The sequence below is a fragment of the Haliotis cracherodii genome, unplaced genomic scaffold (genome assembly GCF_022045235.1).
Source record: "Haliotis cracherodii isolate W230 unplaced genomic scaffold, xgHalCrac1.p SCAF_22, whole genome shotgun sequence".
In the NCBI taxonomy this organism is placed as follows: Eukaryota; Metazoa; Mollusca; class Gastropoda; order Lepetellida; family Haliotidae; genus Haliotis; species Haliotis cracherodii.
Genome location: NW_027266278.1, coordinates 1,643,335 through 1,656,515, shown reverse-complemented (window position 1 = coordinate 1,656,515; position 13,181 = coordinate 1,643,335). Strand labels below are relative to the sequence as shown.

Genomic DNA, 13,181 nt, shown 5'->3' with positions numbered 1-13,181 from the left:
TTTAGAAACAAGTTCTCGTTCTTTTCTACCACTTCATGATGAGTGAGTGAGTGAGTGTGGTTTTATGCCGCTTTTAGCAATATTTCAGCAATATCACGGCGGGGGACACCAGAAATGGGCTTCACACATTGTACCCATGTCGGGAATCGAACCCGGGTCCTCGGCGTGACGAGCGAACGTTTTTATTACTAGGCTACCCGACCGCCGCGTTTCATGATGAAAATCTTCTGCAGTTATGTGATTGGTACGAAAACTTGCTGTGTTGTCTGTGAAGTTTCTGGATGACTTTGTTGCTATGTTCTCTCATCGGTCCTCAGACCTAGGTACAGCTCCCCACATACTTCAACCAAAGACTCTTGGTGTCTTATTTATGACCATGTGACACTTGTTTGGTAATCATACCAACAATTTTAGTCACTGTCATATGTTCATGATATTTTGTTTTGTTTGTTTGTTGTTTAATGCCGCACTCAGCAATATTCCAGCTATATGACGGCGGTATGTCAATAATCGAGTTTGGACCAGACAATCCAGTGATTGACATCATGAGCATGGATCTATGCAACTGGGATGACATGAAATAATCAAGCCTGATCCCATCAGTCATCTCTTACGCCAAGTGATGTAGCTGGCTTTTGAGATTATATTTTCTCTGGGATTTGTCAACCAAACAGACCTGCTTGACCAGGCACAGCTTGTGAGAGTTGACATCATTGCCCATTTTGTCATGCAGCATGCCCAAGTGTCAGTGATGTCAAGCTAGCTCGGTGACAATCATCAGTGTTGACATGACCGCAGTGGTCACTTGATTGCAGGTGTGACAGTTTACACCTGTGTTGATGTCTGCATTTCCATACTGGCCCTGTGTGTGTGTGTGACTGGAATTTATCAGGCCAGTCATGGGAGAGTGCGTAGCGGAATTGAATTACCTACAGAGATTAATGCAAGGTCATTGTTTGGGCTTGCTTTAAGCTGTGGACAAACAACCCAGCCTTTCAAACGTCAACCGTTTTTTACACAACAGTTGTATAACTTCAATGTCAGACTGATATTAATCATGAACATATTGAAATTTTCCGTCTGTGAATGAGATAACTGGTTTATAATTCAAATTACTCAAGGTCAATTTAATGTATTCGCTTAAACACGTCCCAGATGCAATGTCCTTGTTCAAGGATTTATGTTAAAAACAGCTTCAATTCAACACAATAGAGCCCAATTACCAGCAAGGTGAATACAGTGTCTGATTACATCCCCCAGTCAAGGTCTGGGAGGGTCAGTGGTTACATGAGTGATGATGACGACGGCTTGTACTACATGAAGGATGTTACTGTAAGACTATACATCACCCTCGCTGTGAGGAGTGGACTTGTATAACTAGTCATAGCCTTGCTCCAAGGCTGTTCTGAAAGATAAGTCCATGGATGTGTAGTAATGCCATCGTCATAGGCAAGTCTAGATATGTGACAGTGCAAGACTCCAGTCTCTTATGGGGACAACTTGTTGTTATTATTTAAATAATCTAGAAATTATTATTTCAACTGATGATAATTGCCTTAAAGACTTGTGCAAGTCTAACCTAGTCAGTGTTACCAGCAAATTGTAATACGTGTTGTGTCCAATAGATTATGTCATGTAGTGCTCATCATTTAGTCTTTAAATGTTAGGCGGTCGGGTAGCCTCGTGGTTAAAGCGTTCGCTCGTCACACCAAAGATCCGGGTTCGATTCCCGACATGGGTACAATGTGTGAAGCCCATTTATGGTGTCCCTGCCATCATTGGAATATTGCTAAAAGTGGCGTAAAACTACTCACTCACTCACTCACTCACTCACTCACTCACTCACTCACTCACTCACTCACTCACTCACTCACTCACTCACTCACTCACTCACTCACTCACTCACTCACTCACTCACTCACTCACAACCCAACCAACCAACACACAAAAAACAACTTTCACCAAGCAGCCATGCCAAACAAAGGCCTACACAGCACTGTTATTGTTGAGTTGGGATCATCAATTGTGTGGCACATTGTGCAAGGCAGAATAATTGAATTTAGTTATAACAATAAATGGTAAAGTAGAGATGAAAGCGACCATGAAATAACTATTCATGATACACTAGTTGAGTTATGACGTCTATAAAACATTACTCCATTTGCACTGAAGAATAGAAATGACTGATTATGTGACATTATTCATGATTAATAACAGAGGAATATTTCCTTGACTTCAAATCGATAAAATCATAATATTCCATACTAACTATGTTTCTGCCTGTGTCCAAATTACCTTGCTTCGGAACAATTCTAATTGCAATTTGAGCAGGTAATAAAATCTGTCTGGTTCCAACACCTTTCACTGGCCCACAAAGCCAGAAATTCCTGTATTTCTGTCTTCAAATGGAGTCCTAGAACACCAAAACTATTAGCTGGTATTTATTGAGTGGTGGAATTCCGTGTGACCTGCGGCGGTGACCCCTGCAATACATGTAATATGATATGACAAAGCGACGAGATATCGGCTTTCTACACACGACACCTCACATCTGAGAGCAAGCTCACAAATAAACTTTGTTTGATTTCAAAATTTTTGTGTTTGTTGCTGTGAAACAATGAGATGATTTGCTCCAATAGAGAGTTTCTCATGTTTGTGCAAAGTCTCTGTCGCCAGGGCTGATTCTCCCAAATCTCTTGGGCAGTATTTCAGAAGGTATTTCTGACTGCTTCATACTCGGGGAAACTGCTCTCCATGCCGTTACTATTGTTGATGAAGGAATGGGCGATATAAGTTTACAGAAATATGTGTTTTACTTTGAGATTCCTTAAAAGTTGAGAAATGTCACAGTTGATCTTTGGCTTTTTAAATGTGAATGCTGCATTCTTGCATTTTGTTGTTTGAAGACAAATGGCCCCTCCAGGAGTCGGTATGGATGACATTTCAAATTGTTCAAGTTTGAAAACTAAAAAAAACCCAAGAGAATTCCAATGGCCTAGACTTGTTGCTTACTATTCCATATACCGGGGGGAAATCATTTTCAAAATTATATAAAATGTAATAGCTGATATTTATCACTTTATAGCTGTGAATATTTGAAGCTTATTACAGGGAAGATGGGAGATTGTCTTGGGGCTAATGGAGACAAATATTTGCGAAACAATTTGATCTTTTATGTGTTGCCTCCGGTTTTGACAAAAGTAATGTCGTGAGTGAACGGAAGATGTTGTCCAGTTGCCGCTAGCGATGAAATGATAGGTCAGACAAATCATGCACAGATGAAACTTGTTGTTGAAAAGACTGCTTCAAGTATCAATTGGAATCATAAACTATGAACTTTAGTATTAATCCTTTACCAACTGACAGGTCAGTTGGTCAAGGTTTCTGTTGGTTGGTCAAAACTGTTAAACCTCATTAGGCTAATGGGTTCGTATTGTGACAGATATGGAAGACAGAAATATATGCAACTTTCTGTACAAAGTCTATGGATTCAGGGCAGACATACATAGAGTGATTATAGTGCTAGAACTCCTCTTCTCGGGGGGGGGGAGGCGGTTGGGTAGCCTAGTGGTTAAAGCGTTTGCTCGTCACACCGATGACTAGGGTTCGATTCCCGACATGGGTACAATGTTCAAAGCCCATTACTTGGTGTCCCCATTGTGTTGCTGAATTTTTTTTGCTAAAAGCGATGTAAAACCTCCCTCTCTTTTCTTTTCTTCTCCAACAGATTTAGTCGTACAGCTAAGATTGCTTTGTACACTTTTGCCCTGTTTCATCAGATATGTCCTCCATAGCGTCAGAACCCTGCAACAATATAACTAGAATGGACATTTTCCATTAAGTCTGCCAGTGCCTTTGATCAGCTTTCATCCAATACTATCCTGTTATCTGCCTTGTATTGTGTCCTTCAAAGGCCTGAACAGCCTTGAAAGCTTTTGCAGGACAGGAGCTAATTTCATTATTGTACTATCTCATATAGCGCGGCCCCTAGGGTATATCTGCGTTATACACTTTCCCCACGAACACCACCCATTGTGTTCATCTGATATCATACATGGAGTCACTTTTACCTGACCATTAGCTGTACCCAGGGTCCGTGCCGGGCGATAACATCACTTATCACCTGTTGTAGTGTTTGATGTTGGCTTGTGCCCTAGGCTAACGTGTGTCTTGTCTGTTCCAGGTTGGAGTCCCTCATGTGCCTAGATCGCAGTCACATCGAGGATGAGGCTTTAAGGCATGCCCCCTGGTACCAGGCTGGGATACCAAGGTATGATACCCTGTCATGATACCTGTCATATTGGCTCACCACCAGTTCGAAAGTTTGATGTCGGTTAAAAATACATTTTGAGACATACACACACGCATACCCAAATACTTAATTGTGAAAATATTTAGCAATACCAACAACACGAACGATAGAAATTGGTACTAGTCCTGTCGTCCTTGCCAAACTGCACAATCACTAAAAAGACTAGTGGTCTAAAACTGATAGTTTCTATCCTTGCAACACCATCAGCGCAATGTTATGTAAGTTCCTCTGTTGCAGAAGGAACTGGTGGCATATTGGCTCAATAAATCGTTCTTGTTCATGATCCATACATCTGATCATGTGATAGTTTCTGAATTGTGTAATAAGCATCAAGATAAATCTTCTCAATTCAGAAAACGCTGATGTAATACAATCTATGGCTATTTCCTTAAAATGTCAATCTCATCAAAATCAGATCTTATTTCTCACTACCACTAAACAAAGGCCATCCCATTACGGGTCACGTCAGAACGACCTTTCATCCGACCAATCAGAGTGTCACTTACCAGATCGGGAAAGTGATAGTTGGAATGTGTTTTATGATCATGCAACCTCGAAAAAGCTTGACATGAGGTATTCCGAATGACAGTTACGGCCTGTACGACATAGTCAAAATCATCGTCTATCTCTCACTTCAATGGGGTAAACATTTGAAATGGAAGAGACTTTCCATAGCCCAAGGGAACACTGTCATACAATCTCAGTCATCTATTAGACATTCCACAATTTGGCTTTGTTCAGTTTACAAATTTGAATCGAGAACTGTCAATATATTTTCAAAGCGTAGTGTGTAATGGAAGTCACCATTTTGAAACTAGTGCCATAAAGCGCTAGAAAGCTGCTTTCTGATTGGCTAATGTAGATTTCTTGTTACTCATTTCATTGGTTGGTTGACCCACTAGATACTCCTGATCCCTATCAAAAGTTGAGTAGTATACCATGTCTTAAATAACTTTAACTTTGGATTTAAGACATGATATCTACCACTGTTTCTGTTAATCATTGATTCATATGTGTTGAAAGTCTGTTGGAAACAGTAATTGTCAGTTGAAGACAATAATTGGGGTTTCTAAAATCAGTAATGTTCAAGTGTTAATTGGGTGAATTAGAGTTGTGTGGAAACTACCTTTGACTCTACATACAATGTCGGAGTTGAATCTGGTTGGGAAGCCAGTATGTCTGGAGGTGCTGTCAGCGCCCCGGTTGTCATTGTGCATCCCACCTTGGGGGGCCCCCCTGGTTATCAGGGACAGATATAAGGTGGCAAATATTGTAGTATTAAATCCCCATAATCAATCAATTTTAACCTGACGGTCAAGGAAAACATGAACCTTATCTGTCGGGAAATAAATCAAGTGTATATAAATACCATTGTTGGGCAGGCGACCAGGGATCAGATGAAATCTTGGATTTATGCAGGAAAAACTTAATCATGACATTTTAGAAGATTGTTCTGGTGCTCAATGTTAAATTCTTCTCATAAGATGAAATAAGCACAATATGATCAAATATATAAATATATACATACTGTATATACATATAGTTACATACATACATACATACATACATACATACATACATACATACATACATACATACATACATACATACATACATACATACATACATACATACATACATACATAGGGGCAGTCGGGTAGTCTAGTGGTTAAAGCGTTCGCTCGTCACACCGATGACCCGGGTTCGATTTCCCCACATGGGTACAATGTGTGAAGCCCATTTCTGGTGTCCCCCACTGTGATATTGCTGGAATATGGCTAAAAGTGGCATAAAACCATACTCACTCACATACAAAATCCCACTTCTGACACCATGTTTTTACCTAGCCATGTTTCTCGTGTCTCTTACATGAGAAGGTTCTTTCCACATACACCAACACATACAAAGTGGAAACTCTCCTGGCTTGGTAGAGTTAGCAGTTTTTGCTCAACTCTTTTTATTTGGTAATGATTTGTTTTGTACCCTGCAACATAAGGTCCTTAAGTCTTTGGTTATTTCCACTGCATCACTGGTTTCTGTTTCTGTTTATGTTTGTTTGTTTGTTTTAGTTTCTGTGTTTATTGATTTATTGATCAAGTCAGTTTATGCTGTTGTTCAACCTAGTTAACATGTTGTACATGGAGTTGACAAGTACCCTCTTCTTACAGGGAGATCGCCCTGGAGATTCTGCAGCAGGAAGATGTGGGGTCATTTATTGTGCGAGACAGCACCACACATCCGGGCTGTTTCGCTCTGTCTGTTCGAGTGCCAAAGTATGAAAACGCTAGCGGAATTTCACATTATCTTATAATAAAAACACAGCGAGGAGTCAAATTAAAGGTGAGTTTGTGAAAACAGCTTGTTCAGCATAGCGCCTGTGGTCAATATTACCCAGGGCAGGTAGAATGGGGATCATATCCAAAATGGCTTTGATGGTTTCCCAGTTTGGAGGACGGATAGTCAGATATGATAATCTGTGTCCGATAATACAGATGGTAGGGTTTCCAGTGAAATCTCTGGGTTACCAAATTTCAAGAACTTCATGTGACCTTCACCCTAGACTTATCAAAGGCCAATTGCCTGGCAGGTATTAATACACCTCTTCCTGAACAAGAACACAGCCATTATCTACCAAGCAGTAATGGAGCCTGGTTTTGTCCAAGGAGACATGGGCGCTATGACAGCTAGTCCTAATTAAGATGTTTTTGTGGGCGCAATCCATTATCTGCATCTACTCTGAAAGGATATTCCTGGCAGATGAAGGCTTGGACCTGGCCCCCAGTGTGCTGTATTATCCCTGCCACTTTCAAGCATCTCTGTCTCTTCTACTGATGTACTTCATAACACATGGTCATGGAATATATGTCTCCTCTTCAAATGGCAGCATCTTCAGCATGCTTGTTGAGAGCAATTGGGTTAAAAAAATAAGCCAATCAAGATTCTATTTTGAGCCCACTTGCCTACTAAATTCCAGAAACATTCAGAACCATTTGCTTTGTGAAAATGATTTCGCTGTTCCAGGTAGTTGAAAGGACAGTCTGGAGTTTAGAATGTTGAACGTAAATTCATGTTGGGATGGTATTGACTGTCATGCAATGTCGTTCCTGGAGAAACTACATGAGCTTCTAACCACAGACTAAATTAACTTGGTTGTGTAAGCTGTATGAATGTTCTGAACAAACATATAGGAGTATAGTAATAGCTTCACACTGCGAGATTACAATAGAAATAGTTCTATGATCCCTGGTGGACATAAAGACTAAGGCCCGTGAAGATCCGGGATAGAATAGGTCTTCAGCTAAAAGCGACCATGCTTGTCGTAAGAGGCTACGGGATCGGGTGGTAAGGCTTGCTGACTTGGTTGATGCATGTCATCGTATCCAAGTTGCGTGGATTGAGGCTTGTGATGTCAATCACTGGATTGTCTGGTCCAGACTCGATTATTTACAGACCGCCATCATATAGCTGGAATATTGCTGAGTGTGGTGTTTTAACACCAAACACCATCAAACAAGCAAGCATGAGGCTCAGGTGATGAATTCTGACCCAGAATCCCCATTAGGTATGATCAACCTGGAGGCATTGTACTGGGCATGTAGGTACATCAGCTGTTGTGGCGCTGGATGAAGCACCTAAATTACAAAATAGCCTTTCAATGTGTCTTTATCAAAATATCACTTGAATATCATTCCAGAAGTCATGGCATTATGCCGTCAACATCCATCTAAGCCAAGAAGCTTCCATGATCAGTTGTGTAATCTACCTTAAAGAGTCTTAACATTCCCTTCATTCTTGATATTAACTAACTGTTATCTTCCTGGTGTGGCAATAGCCCTATTACCATATACAAGTCTAAAGTCCCGGGGATTAAGGTTAAGTGTGCTTAATCTGTAGCCAGACCTCCATGGCTTACACGGTAATGCTAAGCACCCGTGATTAGTTTCAGACATGTCAGTGCTTAAGTCCTGGTCATGGACATTATCATTTTGTGGATAAGACTGCGTGTTGACGTTGTAAAGTAGGCATCATCATCATCATCATCATCATCATCATCATCATCAGGCTATATATATGGCACTGAGGGACATGTTTAATTGCAAATTCAGCATATGTACATAAATACAACAGAGAGGGGACAGTAAGATAGTAATAATTTCCACATTCAGGTGTAGCATTCAAAAAGGTATGTTTGAGTCCAGACTAAAATACCTTAATTATTGGGCAGTTTGGCAAGGACGATAGGACGAGTGCCAATTTCTAACTCACTTGGTGAATTCCACGATGGTGCTGACAAACCAGGATTCGAACCCACAGTCACAAGTTTCTATGCCCAACTATGTACAGCAAATTGCGGCACCTTAGACTGAAAGCCTGAAAAGTGCACCTAATTTCACTGTATCATGAGGGCTGGTAGAAATTTGCCCTTTTTAAGGGTTTTGCTATATGTTATCATTATAAGGACTAGTGGACTAAAAATGTTAGTTTCTACCGCTGAAACTTCTAAGACCTGAGTCATCTCAGGCTTTCCTCCCACATTAAGCTGACACATTGTGATATAACTCGCATGCTTTTTAAGAGGGGTTAAACCTAACTCACTGACTAACTGTTGCACTCTGCATTATTGGTTTGGTTGTTTCAGTGCTTGTATGTTTCCATTGTTTCAGGGCCTGGACAAAGAGTGGTCCAACTTGACAGCGCTGGTGATCCATCACACAGTCATGCGGGAGATGCTGCCATGCACGCTCAAGCTGCCCCGGAAGGCCAACAACCCCATGTTTAAAGACAGTGATAAGGACGATCGGGAGGAAGATCCCGACTATCAAAGGCTGTCAGACTTCTCCAACATGATGGAACAGCTAAAGATGTGAGACGACGCAACGCGCGTCAATGTTTGTGTCGGGAGCGCTGACCCAGGGGTCATGTGACCACAGCTACACTGGCAGTTTTTGTGATCGCGAGAATGTGATAAGAATTGTGATCTACCTATGGTAGGATCATACTGGAGGCTGTTTGTATGCCCTTGGTTTTCAATTTCTCGCACACAAGGAACACGTTTTGATTTTTCCCAGTGGCGAGAAATTTAACACTATGAGACAATGACATCCTGGACGAAGAAATCTTTTGTCTACAAGTCATCTGCTCCTCAGAAATAGTTCAACAACGACATTAGGTGAACCTGTAGTGTACTGGTTGACAAGATACACGAGGTCGTAACCACGACTGAAAAAGGTTCTGAATAAACTGTGGTCTGAGAGTGCATTTCATCCCGAGGATCAGTGGTCTATTTCTGTGATATGTCAGAACGTGGAGGGAGTATTGTGATGTTCAAGGAATGTGGAAACAGACTGGCATACCGTACAAAGTTCACATTCAAGCGGATAAACCTGTAACTCGCCCGCCTCAGCTGTTTAATCTGAAGAATCTACCGTCAAAGCATGTCGGAGCAAATGTTTACTTCATGATTTCCAAAGTTTGCGGTAGACTAAGCCCTGTCTTGACATCCAGTTCCGGGGACTTAGTGACTTGTTGATATGTGTGTCACAGCGTCACCGCCAGTGTGCCCTGGGTTATCTCCCTTTGTAAATGCCGCCAAGTCTTTCGCTAGCCGAGTGTTCACTGCTGCAAGATGTCGGCTGATTGGCAGATGTCTGTCACCGATGTCTACAGACAGTTATATAACTTATCACAAATGTGCTGAAGAACCATCTTTGAAATTGCATGATGGGAAGTGTGAATGGAGAAAGACCAGACGTATAGTCGTGGAAAACTTGATGCCAAGTGTATTTGCAGGGTCTGACATCCACTATTTATCTAGCGTGTATGAGGTCATGTGAATGTTGTACTGGGATAGTTACGAAGTGTTTGTGTACATTACGCTTGTACGACCGTGTGTGGCGGAGAGGTCTTCGTGCAACACATGCTGACAATAAGTGTCCTTCCTGTAACGTTATGTTGTCAGACTAGCAAGGGAGGTCTGTATGCCGTATCTGTGTACATATAATGTATGCATCTCTCACCTACTCAAGTCAGGCCAATGATATCAATACTGTGTCTACGTGGTACATTACCATATGGAAAGTGCTGTCCAGACATTTCAAGTTGTTGCTTTTGAAAATTGAGGGTAAAATTTATTGAAGACTCCAAGTCTGAATATAAGCATGATTAAACACCCAGTGTTTCATTTCAGTAAGGCCTTTGTGACATTCTGACAATGTACTAACAAAGGGTAGTGGACCTTTGATAATTCTATCAAATTGGCAGTCATTGGTATACAGATTTGATGAAAACAAATGGCATGACTAAAATGAAGTTATTTGTATCCAGTATGAAGGAGTCGTGTGAGATACGGCATGTTTATTCCCTAGGATGTTGTAATGGTGTAACAGCATGCTCGTATATTACCCATCTCCCCTCCTGTCGTCTTGGTTGGAGACCATATCGGAGACTAACCTGTATCTGAGTTGTGGTATGATTTGGCCAGTGCTAGTCTAGACTTCCCCCACAGACTTTGCGAGCTAGCTTCTACCTCCTCACCGAAGAAACTATTTCGAAAGGAAATTGTTTGCCCCGTGGGGCAGATGTATTTGCTGAGTAAACTTGTGAGGAGGATGTAATAGACGAAAGTTAATTGCGTAAGATGCAACAATAAAACTCAAAAGTGCCACTATTTGCCCACATTATTCATGTTTCGAGGGGCAAATACGTCAGTTTTTACAGTTTGCTTTTTCTGCCTTGAATGAGGCCCAGCCATAGGTTTGGATGATTTGTTATTTTCTGCAGTTGAAGCAGATATTGTTTGCCTTGCCCTGTGGAGGGAGTATTGTTGATTTGTTTGTTAGCTGCCCAGTGGTACTATGTCCTAGTATTGGAGTCCGCCTCTATCACTAACAGAGGTCTGCCACTCAGCACTACTTGGGGAAAGGCTGTAGCAGGTCATATACTGTCGTAAGTGTATGTGACACTGACATTTTCCTGGTGAAAACTGGATCTGAAATTATTTATTTAACAATTTGTTGGTAAAATGAGTTTCGGGTAGTTCAGTATCTTCATAACTACATTTTCAAAATTTGCTCTATATATACACCTTTGGAATCATTATTTTATCAATCAAGCAAAATTTAGAAATACAGATGTGCATTGTGACAGTGAAAGCATTTTTTTTCAACAATATCCAGGACAACATTTCTAGATAACAGCATCTTTGTTTGTAACCATGTTAACACTATTTGTGGGCTACTTCTTGCCCAGTGACATTGCTCCTCCTTCCCCAGGTAGTGTCAACCCTTGTGTCTACCCTCAGGTGCTTACCCAGAAAATACAATACCAGAGTGAACTGTGTGAATTTAGTCACTTGTATCCCCTGTGTGTGGTCGGACTGACTAACTGACTACCAGTAATCACGTAGCAAGGGTTCACTATCGTGTCACTATTCACGCACACAACAACCTGTGGTCTTTCAGGAGAGTTCGGACGTTTGTCCCTGAAATATTTGGTGTATTATTTGGGAAACACATCCTTGCCCGTTAAAGGTATTTAGATTCAGACAAAACCTCAAATCTTACTGTGGCTATTTAATGCTTTTGATTACTTGTATAGTGAATATTGTGGCTAGTCATCAAAGTGCTGAGTAATCAGTCTGTGACGTTAGTAGTAGTGGGATGATACTTCGATGCATGAGTGGATCACAATTTTTCACTTCTCGATACAAGTATCATGATACGTATCAGATCGTAATACCTATCAGATTGCACTGTTGGTGTATCGTCCAAGCCCTAGACTTAAGCTACTAATCTGAAGCCCGAGACTAGTAAAATTCTGTTTGGTCCAGTAAGCTCAGCTAATAATAGTTCACATAATAAAACTAAAATCGACTGAAAATGATGTCAAGAGCCAAATTTAGGCTGATAGACTCAAATATTTTGCACAAAGAGTTTGAGGTCAAACATAATTTTCCTGAAAGAGCAAGGGTTGTGTGGATCTTCATGATTCTTTAAGAGAGATGACCGATTTAGAGAAACTTGTACATGCTGTATATTATATTTATTTACTGTTTAAATATACCTAATATAATCTCACCTCTTCTCTCTTGAAGGATCATAATGTATCCATTCCAGTATTTTCAACTGCTTCTTTCAAACCTTGACTAGTCTAAGGGAGACAACTTAGCAATACCTGTTTGTTTCCAGAAAGAAAGAAGTTGTCTGAAAAGCTCTCCAGACCCTTATTTTGTGGGTGAACTATTACAACGTATATCATGTTGATCTCAAGTCATCAGGGTTGAAATTGGAAGAGGAAGAATTCTCATTGGCATTAGACGAAGTTTACCCAGGAACTATATCTCATGTTGGGGCATGGAATACCACTGTTCATAACCTGTATCTGTGATTATTACATGATAAACATGCAATTCATCGTTACATTGTCTCACATGTTGGCAATAAATGCTTTTAAAAAGAATGATCTTTTTTTGTATTGATAGTGATCTGCCTAAACACCTATGACAGATGTAGAGAGTGACTCTTACTGATGTAACAGCAGCAAGATCCCAGTTGTGTGTGATCAATGTCTGGACAAGTGACGAGGGGCATGAGACTTGTGGAACAGGGTCCTTGACTATGCCTTCAGCTGGGTTGACCAATGTCATCAGGCAACTAAACCTGCCTTCAGCTGGCTTGACCAATGTCATCAGGCAACTAAACCTGCCTTCAGCTGGCTTGACCAATGTCATCAGGCAACTAAACCTGCCTTCAGCTGGCTTGACCAATGTCATCAGGCAACTAAACCTGCCTTCAGCTGGCTTGACCAATGTCATCAGGCAACTAAACCTGCCTTCAGCTGGCTTGACCAATGTCATCAGGCAACTAAACCT

General features: G+C 41.0%; 1 protein-coding gene across 3 annotated transcripts in view; it reads left to right on the top strand.

Annotated features, from left to right (window-relative positions):
- LOC139471185 (tensin-4-like) overlaps positions 1 to 12,742 on the top strand; it is a 173,199-nt gene extending 160,457 nt beyond the window's left edge. For all 3 annotated transcript variants that reach the window (XM_071253470.1, XM_071253469.1, XM_071253471.1), the window contains 3 exons: positions 4,184 to 4,270; positions 6,481 to 6,652; positions 8,977 to 12,742. In XM_071253470.1, the coding sequence (XP_071109571.1) occupies positions 4,184 to 4,270; positions 6,481 to 6,652; positions 8,977 to 9,180 (463 nt within the window). In that variant the 3' untranslated portion in view covers positions 9,181 to 12,742. The remainder of the gene's footprint in view (positions 1 to 4,183; positions 4,271 to 6,480; positions 6,653 to 8,976) is intronic.
- Positions 12,743 to 13,181: the final 439 nt, after the last annotated feature.